Genomic DNA, 23,462 nt, shown 5'->3' on the forward strand with positions numbered 1-23,462 from the left:
CTTTTGGGTTGAGTTCTGAAGGAAGGGTAACAAGGTGAGGAGACCAGGAGCATTCCGGGCAGAGAATTCTGCATATGCAAAGGTCTTGTGCCAGAAAAAGGACAGTCAGTCAGGGAACAGAAAGAAAAGCAGAATGGCAGCAACACAAAACCACAAGAGAGAAGAATAGGACATTACTAGGAGGTAAGCAGAAACCAGATTAGGCAGGACTTTAAAGATTTGGGTCCTTATTCTCAGAGTAATGGGAAGTCGTATTTTCAAAGTAAGTCGAAAATCCTTAAGTATGGGACGGAATGAGAAGGGGCATGACGAAGTCTGCATTTTTAAAACATCACTCTAGCAAAGACACTTAGAGTGAGCCAAGAGTATATATAAAGAAATAACCTAAGAAGCTACTTAAATAGTCAAAGGGGGAAATAAGGAAAGCTTGAACTAACTTGGTGGCAGTGGACGTGGAGAGAACTCAGAAGACACTCCTTACAATGTAAAACCAGCAAGAGCTGGTGACAGGTCATACGTGGAATGATTGGGTAAGAGAAATATCAAGGGTAACTCCCAAGTTTATGTCTTGGTGATACTATTCACTGACACAGGGAAGACTAGAAAGGTACCAGGCTCGGCAAGAAAGAAAATGAGTTTGATTTTGGATCAAGTTTAAGGTGACTTTGAGATATCCAAGGGATAATATTGGGGGGTGGGGGGTGGGGAGGCAGTTGATTTAGGGCAGGGGTCAGCAAACTATGGACCATGGGCCAAATCTAGCCCACATCATCCTTTTTTTAATCGTCAATTTGCTTTATTTATTAGGATTGCAAAACGGTTATATTCTATTCTCTACATTCTTTTTAAAAAACTTTTATTGTTGATTTACAATGTTGTGCTAGTTTCTGCTGTACAGCAAAGTGAATCAGTTATACATATACAGGTATCTATTTTTTTAGATTCTTTTCCCACATAGGTCATTACAGAGTATTTAATAGAGTTCACTGTGCTACCCAGTAGGTCCTTATTAGTTATCTATTTTATATATAAGTAGTGTGTATCATAACATCTTTTTATAGATAAATTTTTATTCAAACACAGCCAGCTCCATTTATTTATGTATTGTGTAGGGATCCCTTTATGCTACTCCAACAAAATTGAATAGTTGCAACAGAGATTATGTTGCCTACAAAGCCTAAAAGACTATCTGGCCCTTTACAAAAGTTTGCCAATCCTGGTTTATAGCAAAGAAGAAATATGGATTAGAGCTATAAAATCAGAATCTCATTAGTCTCCCTCCAACCAAATCTCCACACTGACTGTGTTACATATACATATACAAGTACACACTTCACTTCTCTGAGAGTTTCTATCAAATTTCCTTCTAAGGCTCCTTTTTTCCTACCCCATCCCTTAAACACTGGTGTTGCTCAGAGTTCACCCTGAGCCCATGGTCCTTCTTTCAACATGCTCTCTTTAGACAACCCTATCCAGTTTTACAGATTTCACAACGACCAATGGGCTAATGATTCCCCAAAGTATGTTGCTTGCCATGACCTGCCTCTGAGTGTCCAACTATTACAGCATATACTCACTTGACTATCACCACCACAGGACTCTAACCTGAAGGCAGTGAACTCTTGTTACCAGCTCAATACCCATTCCCCTCATCTCCTTTCCTCATGATACCCAGATTTTCTTGGGATATCCAGCTTTCCCACATAGCCCAAGAGCTTGCAGGCCTCTGTCAGGGTCCAGGCAGGAAACAGAAGGCAGAGTCAGCTAAGACTTTGCAAAGTGTATGGGCCACTCTTCAGAGGGACTTTTCTCAGGGTCAGGGAAGCCAACAAAGGCAGAAAGTCTTTACCACTCCAGTCCTGAGGGGCAAGGAAGGAAATGGTGTTACTGCAGCCTGGTAAGAGGTGGATGTGTGGGCCACTTGACAGAAGCTATAGCCACAGTAGAACACAGCCACTATCAACCATGGCACCATGACAGGGAGGGAGCATGGAAGAAAAATGTCTTTCTCATCCTGCCTTCCAATCTCCTGCCAATGCCTCCCATTGACCAAACCTAATTGGAAGCCAGAGGATGGGAACCTGGATGAGGTAGTTTATAGGTTAGCTCTCCGGGGAGCAGGAAAAACAGGGAAGAAAAGTGAATGGATTTGGTGAGAGAGGAGCAAATTAAGAATAAATAGACCCTACTCCCAGCTTCCCTGGTGGCTCAGAGGTTAAAGCATCTGCCTGCAATGTGGGAGACCTGGGTTCGATCCCTGGGTTGGGAAGATCCTCTGGAGAAGGAAATGGCAACCCACTCCAGTATTCTTGCCTGGAGAATCCCATGGACAGAGGAGCCTGGTGGGCTACAGTCCACAGGGTCCAAAGAGTCGGACACAACTGAGCGACTTAACTTTCACTTTTCACTTTAACTTTCACTCCCAGCTCAGAATGGTGCCTCAGATTGACCTAAACCAATCATTACATCCAGAGGTGTGCTGGTGAAAAACTAAAAACAGAAAACCCAGGTGTGTAGGGTTTGACAATTTCTGTGGTACAGATACTCCCACCATGGCCATTTTCAAGCTACAAATGCAAAGTCTGTGAACGCTGAGTTAGGAAGACACGTGCATGATCAACTCTTGAAAGCCAGTAGGAACTAGATCCAGCACACCATCCTCCTGACCACAGAGATATATCTGGGGTCAACATGGGATATTAAAAGACGCCTACTCCTTGGAAGAAAAGTTATGACCGACCTAGATAGCATATTCAAAAGCAGAGACATTACTTTGCTGACTAAGGTCCATCTAGTCAAGGCTATGGTTTTCCCAGTGGTCATGTATGGATGTGAGAGTTGGACTGTGAAGAAGGCTGAGCGCCAAAGAATTGATGGTTTTGAACTGTGGTGCTGGAGAAGACTCTTGAGAGTCCCTTGGACTGCAAGGAGATCCAACCAGTCCATTCTGAAGGAGATCAGCCCTGGGATTTCTTTGGAAAGAATGATGCTGAAGCTGAAACTCCAGTACTTTGGCCACCTCATGCAGAGTTGACTCATTGGAAAAGACTTTGATGTTGAGAGGGATTGGGGGCAGGAGGAGAAAGGGACGACAGAGGATGAGATGGCTGGATGGCATCACTGACTCGATGGAGGTGAGACTGAGTGAACTCCGGGAGTTGGTGATGGACAGGGAGGACTGGTGTGCTGTGATTCATGGGGTCACAAAGAGTCGGACACGACTGAGCAACTGAACTGAACTGAATCAAATGTTTGGAAAATTACTTAATACCACCATCCCTTGTTTATGTTTCTATGTCTGGAATTTTCCTTACTCTCTTTCTCTGTTGTTGTGGTGTTAGTAGCTCAGTCCTGTCCGACTCTTTGCGATCCCATGGACTGTAGCCCACCAGGCTCTTCTGTCCATGGGGTAGCCAGTCCCTTCTCCAGGGAATCTTCCCAACCCAGACAGTGAACCTGGGTCTGCTGCATTGCAGGCAGATTCTTTACCATTTGAGCCACAAGGGAAGCTCCATTTTCTATTCTTCAAGAATATCCATCTTTCAAGACACCTCCAAAATCACCCACTATTTCTAGAATTTTTTTTCAATAGGGTAATATTTAAACATTTGTGTGAGAGAGAATAAGAGGGAGATAGGAAACCAGGATTATTTAGAGTGACAGCAATTCAGCCTAAATATTATATTGCAAAATAATTTAGCTGAAAAGCTGGGAGGGATCAGGGAGTGTCCTGGCGGCATAAATACTAGTCATCATCAAATAAATAAAAACTCCCTAGCCCTACCTGCTGAATCTTACAACACCTGAAGCCTTTATGTCAAAGGTCCTCCTCAGAAATTCCCACAGGGAAATTTTTTACAAAGTTAACAATTCACTCTAATGCTAGCTCTACTAACATATGATTTCCTGGGGAAGACAAACACATACATACACAAAAATCCAGGAAATAATTGCACCCTAGATGAAGGTAATTAGGTTGACTGAAATTTATGCAACTTGAAAACTGCATGAAAGCAAAACTTATCCAAATTTTAAGATTATGTCATAGAGTGAATATTAACTGATATTTAATTAAAATTTTAACAGAACTGACATTCCCTATCTTCTATTTAAAAAAAAAAAAGAAATTAAAATACTAAAGCAGTTGCTTTTCCTCAACAAATGCATCACTATCAAGAGATCAAAGCACATCCTTTCTGCGGCTAACAAATGTTTTACTTCCTAGACCCTGACAATCTCTTACAAAAAATAAAACTGCCAACAATCACGAATGCACTTTCCCAAAATTACTGGGACAAACTGCTGAAGACTAGAACTGTTCTCTCCCAAGCAGGAGATAAGGCCCACAAAACCACAGCCGAGTCAACCGTTGATAACTCATCACGAGATAATGCCAGGTGCCCCCTAAAGTCAGTGCCCTCCGTGTTTCTATCAAGTCGCCCCCTCGCCCCAGTACAAGAGTCACGCAAGGTGGTCGAGCTCTCAGGGGCTCGGGAAAACACTGACAAGCCACCGACTCCGCTCAGTGGGTGGTAATTCCGAGAACATCCCCCGCCACCGCCTCCCGCTTACTTCCTTCCTTCCCAGAAGCTCAGTGGGGGCTTTCCTCAGACCCCCCACCGGAACCGGAAAAGCGACCATCTTCCCTGAGCCCCCGGCCGGAAGTGTGTCGAGCCCGCCGCCGGCTCACTCACCCTGGAAAAACAAGACACCCAGCAGTGGGCACAGAGCGCAGCCACGGCTTCCAGGAACCCCGCTCTGCTGCATCCCGACAGGTCTCCAGAAGTTTGCACACCTTGTTTACGGCTCCCGATCACCACACAGGTAACACCGGAAGTGACGCTTGGGCGGGAGGCCGCAAGACCTAAAATGGCGATTCAAGTTGCCATAGCAACGTGGCTTCTTTCCAGAGCCACACCTGGACTTGCTCACTTCTAGTCAGCGATGCTTAACTCTCAAGTAGGAGTTCATTCTTCTCTTTTACTCGAAATGAAGTCAGACAGGCTTTGGAGAATTGACTTTTGTAATGGAATTCTGCAGGACTTTATCGTCTTGATCCTCTGACTCTAAGCCAGAAATCCTTTAACTCCTTACAGATTATTTTATTGAACGCTTTCGGAATAGATTTCTATGCATTTAAGAGTTCACAGGAACCCTGGAGAGCATACAGGGTTATTCAGTGAATAGATAAATTTGTATTAGGCCTTCGTGGGCAGTTTGTACAAGACTGATTTGTATTTTGTGTGTATGTGTAGCTAATACAGCATCCATCTCAGTACGTACCTAGATTTAAATTAGGTGTGTGTGAAATTGCTGGAGACTTGGGTTCGATCCCTGGGTCGGGAAGTTCCCCTGGAGAAGTAAATGGCAACCCACACCAGTAATCTTGCCTGGGAAATCCCATGGACAGAGGAACCTGGTAGGCTACAGTCCATGGGGTCGCAAAGAGTCGGACACCACTGAGCGACTTCACTTTCTTTCACTTAAGTTACTGCTGACAGTGGCAATGATGAAATCATTACAAAAAGGAGCTGAGACTTATGCTTCTTTTGGCTGGAAAAGCGAGAAAGTGTTTTCACAGCGCTTGAAGTGCAATGAAGAGGTGGTGTCAGATTCTTCTGAAAAAGAAATGGGATGGTACCTTCCTTTAATTATTAGTCTATTCTGGAATCTACGCATGCTTAATGAAAGCAATGGAACGAAAATATGCTTCAGCTTTTGGAATAGTTAATAACTTTACATTTTTCAACTCGCATTTCTTTACTAGACTTGAAAGCTGGTAGTTTCCTCTATTAAGAAGATAATGTAAGAGTATCAGATGGAATAGATAATACTGTTTCTTCAAAAGAGTCCCCAAACTAAGTAGTTTGTTGTGCTCAATTCTGTTATTCAAAGCAATGTGAAAATTCTGTGGAAATTCATATAGGTTTATTTATCCCGTAGAAACTAATTCTATTATTGACTTCCAGGCTGCTCCTCAGAAAATTTTTCAATAGAGGTAAAATACATTGCCATTAGTTTTCTGTTACCTGCTATGTAAAAATTTTAGATTTTTGTATAAGCAAATTATATAATTGTAATGCTTTATTACTGATGGTTATTTACATAGTGTTTAAGGCACAATAAAAAATAAATTACAATACAAAAGTTCTCTTTAAGTAGAAGACACTGAACAATGGGGCTGTATTAACCCTTGAGCATTTAACCAAGACACGGAAACCAGAAGTTTTGCTGGAAACACCTTCCATGAGTTTTTAACTACCTCTTTACTCTTTATCCAGGCCATCTGTTTGAAGAAATATCCAGTTACTATATTTTCAAAGGTTGAATGTAGAGGAAAAAAAAGAAAATGTGAATGAAAGGTAATATGGACTTTAAATCTGATTTTTAGTTTCAAAACTGGGTACTGAAACTACTTTTTCAGACAGCATAAAAAGCAAAATGAGACAGATACGAGAAGCATTTCAAGTTCATAAGTAAATTATACCAGGGTGAGGTTGTTTTTTTTTTCCAGTATTGGGGGGAAAAAATCAAAGTTCATCATCTTTAAATACAAATAAACTGCTTTGAAATTCCAGTTTGTTAAAAGAAATAATATCTTCAACCTAGTTGGTGAAAACAAAGTATCAAGCTGTCTTAAAACAAAAAATAAAGAAAGAAAAAATGTAACCTCTTCCAGTTCTCAGAGCTTTGGGTAACACTAGAGAAAATTATCACCACTTAGGGTTGATTTTTTTTCATTACCCTTAAAATTTTAAATTGTAATATACTACTTCAGAATCCTTCTGTTTAACTGCGTAATGATTCCAGTCTACAAATGAGCATAGATTTTGCTCTGTTGTTATAAATAATTGAATTGGAAGTGGGGAATATAGTAATCTAAACAGTCATTCACTGCTTGTGAAAAATCAGAGCTGTTGATCACTTATCAGAGCACAGAAAAAAGGTGACAAGCGTTTCATCCTGAGGTGGCATTAGTCGATCTATTAGCATTGGTGTCACCTTCCCTAGTTAGTTACTCTGTGATTTCGGCTTGTGCTACTGTAAACCCTAGGTCAACTGACCAAAAACAAACAAAAACAAAACCCTGCCATCTAGGGTATTGAAAGAAATTCAATAAAATAAGATGTGTCTCATGCTTAAGGAGAGTCATAAAAATCAAACTGTTCTTTAACAGTTTGAATTTAGGATTTTCTGTTAATTAATCAAAACTGTTGAGAGAATTAGCTCACCTTTTAATCAAGCAGGTGAGAAGGAAAGAATAAACATGTTAACTTTAGTAGCTAAAACGCTGCTCTAAAGAAATTAATATATCAAAGTAAACATAATAGTTTGGTTTTTATCTCATTTGAGGCCAATATATGTGAATATAAATCATAATCCTCAAGGAGTGTTTAAGGGCAAAAATATAGCTTCTTAGTATATAAAACCTAGTGAGCATTTGAAAAATATTTGCACTCTGAAATTAAATAAAACCTTAGTAACAGAGCTGTTTGTGAGTCTGGTGGTATTTACTCAAGAAGGGCCCTATGCTGGCTCCAGAGGAACGTTGCTGGTCTAGGTGGTTATATACTGCAGTGTTGGTTGGAAGGCAGGTCACAACTGAAAAAGCCAAAGAAAAGCTTCCATTAACTCCAGCTTATCTTAGGGTTCTTGTTCTGGGAAATCTTCAGCTTCCTGAAATACAAAGCAGAAGTTTAAATGGATAATGCATTTGGCAAGAGTACAATAGGAATACCTGACATGAATACATATATATTACTAGATCTATTTTCCATTGTGAAGAAAAATATTCTTAAGTATATTTGTCCCCTCCTAATTTAACTTAAAAAAAAAATTTCCTGATCTTTATTACATAGTTCTCAGGTTCAGTGTCCTTAATTCATAATCCCTGCCTTGCATAGACCCTTGGATGATCCATAGCTGCTTACTCACATATATACATTCTCTCTCTCTGTCTCCCCACAACCCCTTTATAATAAAGAAAATCAAATATACAGAAAAGCAAAGAAGTCAGTGTGTGGCATATACTCTCACTTAATTGTATAGCTATAAATTGTACCTGCTATAAATAACATATATGGGCGGCTTAGAAATGGCAACCCACTCCAGTATTCTTGCCTGGAGAATCCCATGGACGGAGGAGCTTTGTGGGCTACAGTCCACGGGTCGCAAAGAGTCGGACACGGCTGAGCGACTTCACTTCACTTCAGAGTTTTTAAAACAAATTACTGACATTTTACCCCTAAGTACTCCAATATGCATTTTTAAAATATGTATGTCTTCCTGGGTAAGCACAATATCTTTAATATACCTAATAAAAATTAATGATAATGCTCTAATATTATCCATATTGACATTTTTCATATTAAGACTTTCCCAATTGTACCCCCAACTCTTTTTACAACTAGTATCCATCCAGTCAAAAGTCATACACTGCACTTGATTGTATCACTCCCTTAAATTTCTTTTAATCTTAAACAGCCTCTGTCTTTATTTTCCATGCCCCTGACTTAGAAAATCTGCTTGATTTTAAAAATAGCCCTTGGTAAAAATCTCTGTGATACCAAATTTTTTTCCTAGGTTTACAATAGAATCATTTTTCTCCATACTCTGTTTTTATAAATTCTTGTGAACTTTCCCTGGAGCTTTAGGCTGTAAAATTGTGGCTCTTTTTGCAAATGATAATAGTGGGCTGACTTCAGGGAATAGAAATTATAATCATATTAAAATAAATCAACCTACCTTTTAAGCCTAATAAACCTAAAAACTGGAAAAACAAACTTACACACCACTAAAATTAGGTTCATAGTCCCAAAAACTAAATGAGAGGAGTTGAAATCAGTTCCAAAGAATACAAAAGTTCTCTTGTCAAAATGTCAAGCATATCTATTGAGTCACTCTCTTAACTGCCATGATTAGTTTACAAGAGTGAATATTAATTCTTTCATTAAAAAAATTTACTTACATATTGAAAGTTAATTTATTATTGGAGGTGGTAAATATAACCCCAAAGTTTCAAATAATCGTAGAATTTTCAGCTTTAATGATAGGAGGTTCTAGCTTTCTAGTCCTTTGCACAAAACACGCTCAAAGAGGAAGCCATCCATAACAAGAAAAGACTTATCTCTCTGCCCAGCTCCTCTCATTTTATACAGGAAACACTGAACAACATATCATCTAGGAGATCTGCAGTAGAGATGAGACGTGCAAGTAAGCTAAGGAAAGAAATCAACCCAGTTGTGAAACTTACAATGTAAGAATGTTAGTCTGTGTATTCTAAAGAAACGGAAGCCTTTTTTTCCTGGTTGAGCTTTTCTTCTTCTTTTCTGTAACATAGAAGCAGAAACCATTGTCAGGAGAACAAGACTAGGAACAAGGGAGGCAAATCTGTATACAAAGATTCAGGTTAGATATATATTCCCCCAAATTTGGGTAAGAATTATATGCACCTGGGAATAGATCAGGCTTACAGAGCACTAAACCACTAGCACTGTCTAACTAATAATACTCATGCCTCCACATGACCCTGGGTATGTGGATTTAGACACTTTCAAGAATGTTGCTAGAGGGAAATATCATTTGGGAACTCCAGGTATTTAAAACAGATACTTTAGTTTAGCATTAGTATTCTACTTCTAATTCTACTTCTTGTTCAAAAAAGAAAAAAGCATAAAATCAAAACCAAAACAAACAAAGACAAAAAAAGACTGACCTAGAAATCATGTTTATCAATTGTATTCTATTCAAATCAACTCAGAGTTGGATTCATTAAGCTCCTTAAAAATCAGTTCTGTTTACTGTAGTAAATATTTCTTGAGGGAAAGAAACAAATGATGCTGAGACAGCTGAAAAAAATTACGACTGTGAGAGAATGAATTTGGACTCCTACTTCACACCATGTATGAGAATTAACTGAAAATAAATCAAAAAATAATAATAATAAAAGAATTAAAGGCCTAAATATAAGAACTAAACTGTAAAACTCTTAGAAGAAAACAGGCAGAAAGCTTTTTGACCTTGGATTAAACCATGGTTTCTTAGTATGACACCAACACAAGCAACAAAAGAAAAAAGATAAACTGGAATTCTTCAAAATTTAAAACTTTTGTGCTGCAGAGGACATCAATCACAATAATGGAAAGGCAACCCACAGAATGAGAGAAAATAATTGCCAATCCTTTATCTAACAAGGTGCTCTTGTATACTCCAAAATATATAAAGACCTTAAAAACTTAACAGTAAAAAGACAAATACCCTAATTTGGAAATGGTTTCAAATATTCAAAAATTCAAATATTTAACATATTTGAATAATATCTTTCCAAATTAGATGTTAAAATAGCCAATAAACACATGGAAAGATGCCCAACATCATTAGTCATTGCTGCTGCTACTGCTAAGTCGCTTCAGTCGTGTCCGACTCTGTGAGACCCCATAGATGGCAGCCCACCAGGCTCCCCCGTCCCTGGGATTCTCCAGACAAGAACATTTGGAGTGGGTTGCCATTTCCTTTTCTAATGCATGACAGTGAAAATTGAAAGTGAAGTCGCTCAGTCGTGTCTGACTCTTTTCGACCCCATGGATTGCAGCCTACCAGGCTCTTCTGTCCATGGGATTTTCCAGGCCAGAGTATTGGAGTGGGCTGCCATTGCATTAGTCGTTAGAAAAATACAAATCAAAACCTTAATGAGATACCACTTCATACACACTAGATGGCTATAATCAAAAGGACAGACAGAAGGTAACATAGAGTTACTATGCTGCTAAGTCGCTTCAGTTGTGTCCAACTCTATGCGACCCCATAGATGGCAGCCCACCAGGCTCCCCCGTCCCTGGGATTCTCCAGGCAAGAACACTGGAGTGGGTTGCCATTTCCTTCTCCAGTGCATGAAAGTGAAAAGTCAAAGTGAAGTCGCTCAGTCGTAGCGACTAGTAGCAACCCCATGGACTGCAGCCTACCAGGCTCCTCTGTCCATGGGATTTTCCAGGCAAGAGTGCTGGAGTGGGGTGCCATTGCCTTCTCCAGAGTTACTATATATCCCAGTAATTCCACTCCTATTTATATACTCCAGAAAATTGGAAAACATATGCCTACACAGAAACTTGTAGATGAATATTCACAGTAGCATTAATCCTAATAGTCAAAAAGTGGGGAAATTTTAAATGTCCATCAATTGAATGAAATAACAAAATGTGGGGACTTCCCTAGTGGTTCAGTGGTTAAGAATTTTCCTTCCAATGAAGGGGACATGGGTTCAACCCCCGGTTGGGGAACTAAGATGCCCCATGCCCTGGGGCAACTAAGCCTATGTGCCCTGCAACTAGAGAAGACTTTCATGCTGTGAGGAAAGTTCCTATGTGCCACAACTAATACCTGACACAGCCAAATAAATTTAAAAATAAATACTTTTTTTAAATGTGGTATATGTATACGATGGAATATAATGCAGCCACAAAAAGGAATGACATACTATAACATGGTTTAAGCTTGAAAGCATTATACTAAGTCAAAGAAGCCAGACATAAAAGGCTACATTATTTTTTTAAATAATAAAAAAATAAAATTTTTTTTCAAATTACAAAAATATAATTTTTTTTAAAGGTCACCTGTTATATGATTCTCTTTACATGAAATGTCCAGAACAGGCAAATCCATACAGACAGAAAGCAGATTGATTAGTAGCTGTCAGGGGCAGGTGGGAGAGGAAGATAGGGAGTGATAGCTAAAAGGTATGGAGTTTCTTTTGCAGGTGATGAAAATGTTCTGGAATTAGCGTTAATGGTTACACAACTTTGTGAACATTAAATAATGAATTTTATTATATGTAAATTTTATCTAATATATATATATATATATGTATAGTGTACCTTACATCAGCATGGCTGACTTCCCTAGGCACTGATTCAGAGGCCCTGCTGACAGCCCAGTGGTTCTTAGAAATGTATGCTTTACATTAAAAGGAAGGAATATCCTAGAAAAGCTTTACATAAGCAAATTTTTGTATATCAAATCCTACATAGTAAAGAAAGCCTATGATGAAATCTTCCCTAAAATTAAGAAACTATAAACACCCCAGAGGAAACAAACTTACGGCTACCAAGCCAGAAAGGGTTGGCGGGGGGGTAAGTTAGGAGTTTGGAACTAACATATACATGCTATAATATATAAAATAGTGAACCAACAAGGACCTACTGTATAGCACAGGGAAATATACTCAATATTTTGTAATAACCTATAAGGGAATTGAGTCTGGAAAAGAATATATATATATATGTGTGTAAATAATTGAATCGCTTTATTATACACCTGAAACTAACACAACAGTGTAAATCAACTGTATTTTGACACAGAAAAAGCTAAATTTACTAATTCACACCCTAATTTATCCATCCTGTGAATTTGAATTCTGTATGAGATTTATCCAAAAGAAAGGGCATTTGTTCAAGAATGATTATAAAATACCAACAGTTGCCATAAAACAGTGTTAGAAGAAGACTTTTCCAGAACTGCCCAGCCTTACGATTTTATCTCCACCACTTTATGTGCTCTTTCAGCCCGTCGCTTTTTCCGGAAATGCTGGAAGAGGACCACCACAATTACTATTATGACCATCAGTGCACAGGCGGAGCCAATGGCCAGAGCCAGGAAGTGGATCTCAGAGAAGCGTACTGTAAGGAGAAAAGATCAAGTTGGGATTCTGAAAAGGAGGACTGTGATGAAATCTAAAGATATAATAGGGGTGTGTTTTCACCCTTAAATGAAATATTCCTTTCTTCTACCATACTAACTGTGTAAACTGGTAGCAATAGGAAAGCCATGCAGACTTCTTTAGTGGTTCTCAAACTATGGTCCTAGGAGGAGCAGCTACAGAATGACTTGAGAACTTCAAAAGGCGAGTTCCATCAGGCCCCACCCCAGATCTACCCAATTACAGGTGGGGCCCAGCAATCTGTTTTAACTTGTTCTCCAGGTGATTCTGATGCATGCAAAAAATTTGAGACTCACTGGGGCAGGTAACCTAGCTAATGGGGTAAGGTTATTGCTGACCTCATCAAATCCAGTGTTTATTTCTCCCTGAATCCTTCTTAACCTCTGTCATTCAGTCAGTCATTTATTCAGGTTTATTAAGAGTTTATTATGTCCTAGCACTTTGGTGGAAATACAAAGCCAGAAAAGACATTACCTTCAAGGAACTGAAGCCCACAGGAAAGAGAGGCAAGTAACTGTAGTCTAGTGGATCAATGATGTAAGAGGGAACCCAGAGGGAAGTGACGCGAAGTCGCTCAGTCGTGTCTGACTCTTTGCGACCCCATGGGCTGTATCCTACCAGGCTCCTCTGTCCATGGGATTTTCCAGGCAATAGTCCTGGAGTGGATTGCCATTTCCTTCTCCAGGGGATCTTCCCAACCCAGGTATCGAACCCAGGTCTCCCGCATTGTAGACAGATGCTTTACCATCTGAGCCACCAGGGAAGTCCAACCCAGAGGGAAGGGTCCCTAAACAAGGTTAGAGACTGTGAAGTCTGAATCTCTTGATTTTGAGCTTGATTTCTGATTTAAATTTCAAAAAACCTACAAAGCTAGAAAGGACATTAGCGAATATCTAGCCCAGGGGTTCCCGAGCCTCAAGTCTGTATAAAGGAAGAGGGCGGGGGCGGGGGGGGGGGGCGGGGGACGGTGAAGGAGAACAAACCCACGAAATCCATGTCAGATTGTGTGCCTTGTTTGTGGTAAACGGCTTATCGCTTTCGTGAGGTCCTCAGAGTAGTCATCCTAGTATGTTTAAGACCCGTGGGTTCTTATCTACCTGTTCATTTTGCAAAGAGGTAACTGAGATCCAAAGACATTACATTACTTCTTTCAACACTTAGATGACTTCTCTAAGGTCACACAGCTCTCTATTGATAGGGCCTTGAAGGATGATGCTAGGACTGAAAGGAATTCATACCATTTTATAGGCTTTTATGTTTGGATAGTAACATGTTGGTTAAGAGAATACACCAACGACAGCTAGGTTAAAATACCAGCTCCTATGTGACTTGGGTAGCCTCAGTTTCTTCAATGTATAAAGCAGAGATGACAATACTCATTTCTTATAAAAAAATAAAATTGCTTATGTAAATTGTTCCACGCTGTGCCTGCACATAATACTTTCAATATATGTTAGCTATTATAATTTTCAGTACAATTCACACTTTGGGGATTTTTACTTTTATTATGTCATTTTATCCTCATCATAATCTTAGCTCTATTAGTCTCACTTTACAGAAGAAAAAAAATTTATTTACAGCTGATAAACTGTAGCAGTGACTCAGACCCAAATTTACAACTCTTAAGTTTTGTGGTCTTTTATTTTTGTTATCTGGCAGTTTTCCGGGTTGTCCTTTCTAGGCCTGCAGGCAATACAGTGCATTAGATGGAGCACAGTTTTGGAGATAGAGATGCTTGGGTTTGAGTTGTGAGTGACTCCAGTTATCTGCTCCATGACTTTGGACAAGTGACTTAACCTGTATGAGTGCTGGTTTCCTCGTTAGTAAGATGGGGGGAAGGGAGCACTAAGAGCACAGTGGATTGACATGTGTAAAGATTAGACCGAGGACGCAGTGACTGGAGGGCATCGCCAACTCAACGAGCATGAGCTTGAGCAAACCCCGGGAGATGGTGAAGGACAGGGAAGCCTGGCATACTGCAGTCCATGGGGTCGCTGCAGTCCCTGGGGTTGCAAAGAGTTGGACATGACTTAGCACTGAACAACAACAAAGATTAGATGTGTTACATAAATCTCCTAGCATTCGGGAAGGGCTCAATAAACAATAGGTACCATTATTGCTATCTACTTCCAACAGTGAGTGTGAGAATTAAATGAGATGGTACATGTCAAGCACTTTGGACAGCAAGTAGGTACTCAATCTTGTGACTAGATGAGTGGATGAATGGACTTATTGTTAGCCTTTTATCAGAGAGTTGCTTCCTCTCCCTTTCATGATCTCAATGCCATTTTTGTAACCAGTTCCCTAGGTCCCTTTGCCTTATTTTCTGTTTCTTTCCACAGCCAAACAAAGCCTTTCTCTTCTTACCCCAGGACTCTTCACTCTGCCTCTGCAATCTCCAGATCCAAAGAGTTGGTCCTCCTCTCTACTCTTTCAGCCATCACAAAACTTTGCCCTTCTGTTTCCTACAAGCTCTCATACTTTCCAAAAACACTTGTCTCTGCATCACCTACCGGTCTGCACGACGCTGAGCTGGATCTCCCCGATCAGCCCATCAACGTCAGGCGGGTTCTTCACCTGACAGGTGTATGTCCCGTTGTCATCAAACTGCAGCTTCCAGAGGAGGATGGAGACATCATACCGCTCAGGGTTCCCATCCCAGACCACTCGGTCCTTGAAGCGCCCACTCATGGGTTTGAAGGGATCCACATGGTAGTAGAAAACCTAGAGAGGAGTCACGCCAGAGGTTTTACTCGGCACCTGGGCAGGGAGACGGGTGGCAGGAGCAGAAAAGAAACAGCAGGGCCGTCCCTGGCGGCCCAGGGGTTGAGGCTTCACCTTCCAGTGCACGGGTGTGGGTGTGATGCCCGGTCAGGGAGCTAAGTTCCCACTTGCCTCGTGGCCAAAATACCAAAACAATAAGGCAGAAACAATATTGGAGCACATCCAATAAAGACTTTTTAAATGGCCCACATCAAAAAGAAAAATCTTCAAAAGAGAAACATCAGCAAGCCTGACTGTCCGGTCTGCAGCTCTCCTGCAACAACCTCTTGCTTTCCCCTTCACCAGCCTCTCAGTTCTGTCTCTGTGCCAAGAATCGTTCCCCAGCTTTACCCTGTGCTTATCGCCAAGAAAAATACAAAAGGGCCAGGAGCAATGGACTGGCTTATTTTTCTTATCCAGGGCCCCAAACTTACAAACTGCTCAGGACCCCCATCTCGAGGACGGAAATTCCAGGTCACCGTGAGAGCATCACCCACTGGGGCAAAGCTGGAGAAAGTGCATTTTAACCGAATATCTGTCCCATTGACAGCCTCCAGCACGCGGGGAGTGTAAATTTCCACAGCTGCTATTGGCCAAAGAGCTGCAATGGAAAAAAGGCAATGAAGGGTTAACAGGAGATGTGTCTTAAGAGAATTTCTGCTGACACTACCAAAATAAAGGTCTGAGTAGGGCATCCAACAGATCTGAGATGCCCCAGCTCTCACTCAAACTCAGCTTCACCCACCACATATTCCTACCTACATGTAACCTTGACCCTCCCATTCCTTTAACAACTAAAAATAGCACCCAGTAAACTTTACTTAGCAGTCACATTTTCTCTAAAACAGGATACCCTAGCCTCATGGTACCCACTTCAAAACTGCTCTAACAAACTATAAGCATTGGAAAATAAGATTGAAGGCAGAAACAAAAAAAACTAGTCAAAACATGAATTAGACCTCTGTTCAGATTAACCATAATACATTATGTGTATCATGGTCCCCTAGCAGTAAGTTTTCCAGAAAGGGTCCTTGTTAAGTGAATTTCCTACTATTCCTAGTCTTCTGCAAAAAAATGGAATTAATCATCCCCAGACAATTTAGCTTGCTTGAACGGCTGGAACCTTTATACCACATAGCGTTTTTTTAGCATGATATTTACATTTCGTGTGTGCATGCTGGGGCAGTTAGCAAGCCACAGTGGGTCTCTCTCCTTAACCAGCTCCGCTTTCCCAATGCTGTCCAGAGTCTCAGACAAGACCCACACACAGAAATCCAAGAGCCGGGTTCTGCCTGTAGTGGGAGGTGGAGAGCAGCCACCAAAAAAATGGAGTGTAACCTGAGATTAGAAAACCCTCTCTGTGCCCCAATCACTGGCAACCAGAAAACACCTAAACCTGTTTTTCCAAAAGCAGTTCCCCCGAAACAACCCCCCACTTCAGTTTCATTAAAGTTAACACTAAAGCAAAATGTAACTGTGGCTCAGGCTCCAGTAAAAGACTCTTGCAACTTCTGGGACAATGAGCTAACTTTATAGGGTAGGCAGTGGAGGAAATCCTCAGAAAAGCCCGTGAGCTCTTACCTGTTAGCTGTAAGCCAAGGAGAAAAAGCACAGCACGCGTAGGGCTCTTGCCATACATGAGGGAAACCCAGCCCTGGCCCCAGAGACCAGACCGGGCAGACCAAGCACGCCAGCACCCTGCCAAGGCCACTCCTGGTGGAGAGAGCACCTCGGCGTTTTTCCGGAGAAAGGAGTCTGTCGCCTCACCTGTGGGAACCTGAGCACCCGTGCCTGTGAGTCATTCCTGCTCTGCCAGTGCACTTTGCTGGAATGAAAGGTGGGGCTTCAGCTCCTAACACCCTCCTCCCCTCCTTCCTTGCCTCCCTTCCACCCTCTGCGCTACAGACACGTCTACACAAAGTCCCAGACTCTGCAGGTCTGTCTTTTCAGCTCATCTGGACCCTGGCCTCTGGATGGCCTCAGAAACAGCCAGAGGAGGTGGTGCCTGTCTGAAAGGTCCCAGGCTGCTTTGGGTCTGGCCCACACGCACACATTTTTTTTAAAAAACAGGTTTTAAGCTTGCCTAAGAAGTGAATGTTGAACTTATCTGCAGTGATTTCACTTATCAAAGCACCGCCCTCAGGCCACAGTAGCCTGAACTGGATTACCACCTCCAAAATAATCAGAATTCCTTAGGACCCTCTGTATTCACAAAGTCCTAGAGTTTGTATACTTGATTTTAACCAAATGTTACCACAAGGATCCCTGTGCTTTTTCTAGCTGGTAGATTTCCCCTGAAAACCCCCTTCCCTCCACACCCCTGCCCCATCTAAAACAGGCTGACCAAAATAAATCTGTGTTTAATGACCCTTTATGTTTGAAGGATTTAAAGAGGAATCACGTGCTATCTCAAGACACTTTGCAAAGTGCTTTCATTGACACGACCCTGCCCTGAAGTGTTCCCATTTCACCAGTGAAGACAGACACTAAAAACCCAGAGGTGATTTATTTGTGCAACCAGTAGGTAGCAGAACTGGAACTTGTTTTGACTCTTTTTTTGTTTTTGGCCACACAGCATGCGGGATCTTAGTTCCCCAGGGATCGAACCCCTGCCCCCTGCAGCGGAAGCTATGCCTGTTAACCCCTCGACTGCCAGGGAAGTTCTCTTTTTTGACTCAGTCTAGTGCTCTTTCCACAAAAATCATAGCTCATGTGAGCAATCAGACAGAGGATCCTCAAGGAAAAGCTTTTCCTAATAACTTTTTTGTACTTCAGGTTTTATTTGCCATTTTGGGGTCAGTCAACTGTCTGAGAAATCTGAAGAGCTGAAGATTTGAAGTGAGACAAGATGTCTCCTTGTCTGGAAGGATGATGGGTAATTGTTACAAATTAGTGAAGCTGTATGGAAACTCAGTAGAAGGAGGATGAAGGTTACCCATACAATTAAGACGTAATCTCTCACTGCCCTGGGTCCAGGGTTTAATCCCTGAGTGGGGAACTAAGATCCCACAATCTGTGTGGCACAGCCAAAAAGAAAAGAAGCAGGCTTGACCGGTAATCTAACCCAGAACAGAAGAAATAAATTGCTATCCCTGGATTAGCGATCTAGATACTCTTAAGTGATTCATAAAATCTCCCAGTGAAACCGCAGAACAAAGAAGTTTCTAGGACCTGGAGGAAGGGGCAGGCTGACTAGAAAAAATAAAACAGCATAAAGAGGGAAGCAAAGAGAAAATTCCACTGAGAGGCAGATTACAGAAGAAAAAAGCAAAAGAGAGAAAAGCAGCAGGAGAAAGATGTGTCATTTAAAAAGTTAACAACAACCAAAATAGCCCCCATCAGAACTGAGAAACCAGGGGCTCCACACGTGAAGAGGCATGGCGCCCCACGCGTGAGTGTCCTAGGAAGAGTGCTCCTGAACACAGGATGTTTGGCTCCTTTGTCAACCTCTAGGTCAGAAATCACACGCAGTCAGCAGTCAACCTCAAATCAGAATGCTGGGGAAACATTTTAAATGGTGATAGGATAAAAGAGCCTTTCTGGCATGCAGGTTGAAAGAGTTCAGCTCCAAGAGCTGGAAAGAAAAGCAGTTAAGGAAACTTGAGCTTTGGCTGGCTTTCAACTTGCAGGGCAGTCCAGCTCTAAAGGAAGGAGAGGAGAAGCCTAAGGTTTTGAAGTCTGCCACAAACTGCAAATTTTTGGTGAGAGGTAGAGTTACCACTGCCTGGAAAATCCCATGGACGAAGGAGCCTGGTGGGCTGCAGTCCATGACGTTGCTAAGAGTCGGACACAACTGAGCAACTTCACTTTGACTTTTCACTTTCATGCATTGGAGAAGGAAATGTCAACCCACTCCAGTATTCTTGCCTGGAGAATCCCAGGGATGGTGGAGCCTGGTGGGCTGCCATCTATGGGGTCGCACAGAATCGGACACGACTGAAGCGACTTAGCAGCAGCAGCAGCAGCAGAGTTACCACAAGGCTCAGAGGATGCAGCAAACAGCCGCAGGAGGGGAATCAGGGCAGGAAGAGCTGAACAAACTGTTATCAGGAGGGAAGACTCCTCCTCCCCACCCTTCCCTAGGTAGCCAGGCGCCCTTTGAGCAGGCAGACAGCGCTGCTCTGGAAGTTAGCCGCTGCCCAGAGCCCATTCCTCCTCAGCAGAGTTAAAGTTCCTGGCGGGGTGCCCAACAACGCCCAATTCCTTCCAGTTAACAGCAGAGTCACCTGGTTCCCCTCCCTGGGTGGGGAGGGGAGAGGCCAAGGGCTGGACTTGCTAAGTAGAGAGAACACTAAAGAAAAAGGAGGCCTGTCCCTAAGAGTCCCCAGGGTGCCATTCAGCAGGACTCTGATCAGAGATGGAGACATCTGGGTGAGGCCTTAGTTACAGTTTGTATCTGGGCAAGTGAGAGAAAAAGAAGAGGACTTCTGGAGATTGAGAGGAAGAGAAATGGACTCCCCTGGTGGCCCAGTGGATAGGAGTCTGCCTGCCAATGCAGGGGACACAGGTTCAATTCCTGATCCTGGAAGATTCCACATGCCGTGGAGCAACTAAGTCCACATGCCACAACTACTGAGCCCACACTCTAGAGCCTGTGCTCTGCACAAGAAGCACCACCGCAAGAAGAAGCCCCCGCTCATCACAGTTAGAGAAAGCCCACATGCAGCAACAAAGACCCAGTGAAACAAAAAAACAGTTAAAAAGGAAGAAAAGTGAAGTTTTCAGAGACATCACTTTGTCTATTTAAACTTCTCCAGAGAAAAATTCTGATTGTCATTAAAATTTTACAGTGTACTAAGTTTTGAAAGCACCCCATCTATCACTCCCGCTACACATTCCCTAAAAATGTTTCTTTTTTTTTTTTTCCCCCAAATTCACTTACTTATATCGAAGAAGGCAATGGCAACCCACTCCAGTACTCTTGCCTGGAAAATCCCATGGACAGAGGAGCCTGGTAGGCTGCAGGCCATGGGGTCGCTAAGAGTCAGACACGATTGAGCGACTTCACTTTTACTTTTCACTTTCATGCACTGGAAAAGGAAATGGCAACCCACTCCAGTGTTCTTGCCTGGAGAATCCCAGGGACAGGGCAGCCTGGTGGGCTGCCGACTATGGGGTCGCATAGAGTCAGACACGACTTCATTTGGCTATACCTGGGTCTTTTGAACTGTGGTGTTGGAGAAGACTCTTGAGAGTCCCTTGGACTGCAAGGAGATCCAACCAGTCCATCCTAAAGGAGATCAGTCCTGGGTGTTCATTGGAAAGACTGATGCTGAAGCTGAAACTCCAGTACCTTGGCCACCTGATGTGAAGAGCTGACTCATTTGAAAAGACCCCTGATGCTGGGAAAGATTGAGGGCAGGAGGAGAAGGGGACGACAGAGGATGAGATCGTTGGATGGCATCACAGACTCGATGGACATGAGTTTGGATGAACTCCAGGAGTTGGTGATGGACAGGGAGGCCTGGCGTGCTGAGATTCATGGGGTCGCAAAGAGTCAGACACGACTGAGCCACTGAACTGAACTGAACTGATACCTGGGTCTTAGTTGTGTGGCATGTGGAATCTAGTTCCCCAACTGGTGTCAAACCCAGGCCCCCTGCATTAGGAGACCAGACTCTTAGCCACTGGACTGCTAGGGAAGTCCCTCCTAAAAATATTTCTAATGGATACCTAGGCTCTGGTCAGGAGGAAACTCACTGGGGGCTCAGAAGACAAAAAGGTTAATTGACCCGTATCAGTATATGTAAAATTTGTTATCTTAGCATCCTAGGAAAAAAATTTTTTTTTCACTACAAGATGAAAATAACATTCTGTGAAACAAGGGAAACAGATAATTTAGCTCTTAGGGTGATTCAAATAAAGTATTTATTTACTCAAAAGTTTTGGTCCATATGTCTTTCTTACTAGAAAAGCTTTATGAAATTTTTATTACTGTGTTGCTAGGCTAGAAACGCAAAGTAGAATTAGACATTTCTGCCTGGGTCTGGGGCAGGGAGGAATCAGCCTGAAGAGGATTGAAAGGTGGAGGGTGGATGTAAACAAGTAATCACCATTTTTGTGACTTTTGACCCAGCCCTAAAAGGATGAATAGAGAGAAGAAGCAGATGGGTGGAATGTGGTATCCACAGGGTTGTTGTTTCTTCCCTGGTGGCTCAGAGGTTAAAGCGTCTGCCTGGAATTCAGGAGACCCAGGTTCGATCCCCGGGTCGGGAAGATCCCAGGAGAAGGAAATGGCAACCAACTCCAGTACTCTGGAGAATCCCATGGAGGGAGGAGCCTGGTAGGCTACAGTCCATGGGGTCCCAAAGAGTCGGACATGACTGAGTGACTTCACTTTCACTTTCAGACGCTAAGTCGTGTCTTTACAACCCCATGGACTGTAGCCCACCAGGCTCCTCTGTCCCTGGGATTTCCCAGGCCAGAATACTGGAGTGGGTTGCCATTCCTTCTCCAGGGGATCTTACTGACCTAGAGATTGAACCCCAGACTCCTGCATTGCAGGCAGAAGACCTTCTAAACCAGAAAAAGTTTAAAAAAAAAAAAAAAAAAAGGAAAAGGGGCTGTAGATTGGATTTGCTGGTTAGGGAAGGCTAGAAGTCCGAGTCTTCAGAAAACAAGTAAAAAGTTTACCTTTCATTGTGGCTCCTAGGCCAGGGGCCTATGAGACAGTTGGTAGAGTATGTGCTGGTTGATGACTCAAAGCTTTGCCTTCTTACTTTTTTCTTACTTAGTTCAGTTCAGTCACTCAGTCGTGTCCTACTCTTTGCGACCCCATGAATCGCAGCACGCCAGGCCTCCCTGTCCATCACCAACCCCGGAGTTCCAGCCATCTCATCCTCTGTTGTCACCTTCTCCTCCTGCCTCCAATCCCTCCCAGCATCAGAGTCTTTTCCAATGAATCAACTCTTTCCATGAGATGGCCAAAGTACTGGAGTTTCAGCTTTAGCATCATTCCCTCCAAAGAAATCCCAGGGCTGATCTCCTTCAAACTGGACTGGTTGAATCTCCTTGCAGTCTAAGGGACTCTCAAGAGTCTTCTCCAACACCACAGTTGAAAAGCATCAATTCTTTGGTGCTCAGCTTTGTTTACAGTCCAACTCTCACATCCATACATGACCACTGGAAAAACCATAGCCTTGACTAGACAGGCCTTTGTTGGCAAAGTAATGTCTCTGCTTTTGAATATGCTCTCTAGGTTGGTCATAAGTTTTCTTCCAAGGAGTAAGCGTCTTTTAATTTCACAGCTGCCATCACCATCTGCAGTGATTTTGGAGCCCCCAAAAATGAAGTCTGATGCTGTTTCCACTGTTTCCCCATCTATTTCCCATGAAGTGATGGGATCAGATGCCATGGTCTTCATTTTCTGGATGTTGAGCTTTAAGCCAACTTTTTCAGTCTGCTCTTTCACTTTCATCAAGAGGCTTTTTAGTTCCTCTTCACTTTCTGCCATAAGAGTGGTGTCATCTGCATATCTGAGGTTATTGATATTTCTCCCAGCAATCTTGATTCCAGCTTGTGCTTCTTCCAGCCCAGCGTTTCTCATGATGTACTCTGCATATAAGGTAAATAAGCAGGGTGACAATATACAGCCTTGACATACTCCTTTTCCTATTTGGAACCAGGCTGTTGTTCCATGTCCAGTTCTAACTCTTGCTTCCTGGCCTGCATATAGGTTTCTCAAGAGGCAGGTCAGGTGGTCTGGTATTCCCATCTCTTTCAGAATTTTCCACAGTTTATCGTGATCCACACAGTCAAAGGCTTTGGAATAGTCAATAAAGCAGAAATAGATGTTTTTCTGGAACTCTCTTGCTTTTTCCATGATCCAGCAGATGTTGACAATTTGATCTCTGGTTCCTCTTCCTTTTCTAAAACCAGCTTGAACATCAGGAAGTTCACAGTTCACGTATTGCTGAAGCCTGGCTTGGAGAATTTTGAGCATTACTTTACTAGCGTGTGAGATGAGTGCAGTTGTGCGGTAGTTTGA

General features: G+C 42.3%; 2 protein-coding genes and 1 long non-coding RNA gene across 4 annotated transcripts in view; 1 reads left to right on the top strand and 2 right to left on the bottom strand.

Moving 5' to 3' along the window:
* The window catches only part of MPZL3 (myelin protein zero like 3), a 21,710-nt gene extending 16,914 nt beyond the window's left edge, over window positions 1-4,796 (bottom strand). Inside the window, exon 1 of one of the 2 annotated variants that reach the window (XM_068988483.1) lies at window positions 4,695-4,796. In XM_068988483.1, the coding sequence (XP_068844584.1) occupies window positions 4,695-4,767 (73 nt within the window). In that variant the 5' untranslated portion in view covers window positions 4,768-4,796. The remainder of the gene's footprint in view (window positions 1-4,694) is intronic. The other variant, XM_068988484.1, reaches the window with a different exon arrangement.
* Window positions 4,699-13,578, top strand: LOC138092507 (uncharacterized). Its single transcript, XR_011146008.1, has 3 exons — window positions 4,699-4,824; window positions 6,282-6,362; window positions 12,558-13,578. It is a non-coding gene; the product is annotated as an uncharacterized lncRNA (long non-coding RNA).
* MPZL2 (myelin protein zero like 2) lies at window positions 6,088-17,283 on the bottom strand. The gene is made up of 6 exons (XM_068988486.1): window positions 17,057-17,283; window positions 15,910-16,076; window positions 15,226-15,436; window positions 12,524-12,671; window positions 9,254-9,329; window positions 6,088-7,677 (listed from the first exon to the last, which is right to left on the bottom strand). Exons 1-5 carry the CDS (start codon window positions 17,112-17,114, stop codon window positions 9,266-9,268), a joined length of 648 nt encoding a protein of 215 aa, XP_068844587.1. The 5' UTR covers window positions 17,115-17,283; the 3' UTR covers window positions 6,088-7,677; window positions 9,254-9,265.
* Between the last annotated feature and the right edge of the window lie 6,179 nt (window positions 17,284-23,462).

The sequence above is a fragment of the Capricornis sumatraensis genome, chromosome 16 (assembly GCF_032405125.1).
Source record: "Capricornis sumatraensis isolate serow.1 chromosome 16, serow.2, whole genome shotgun sequence".
NCBI lineage: Eukaryota > Metazoa > Chordata > Mammalia > Artiodactyla > Bovidae > Capricornis > Capricornis sumatraensis.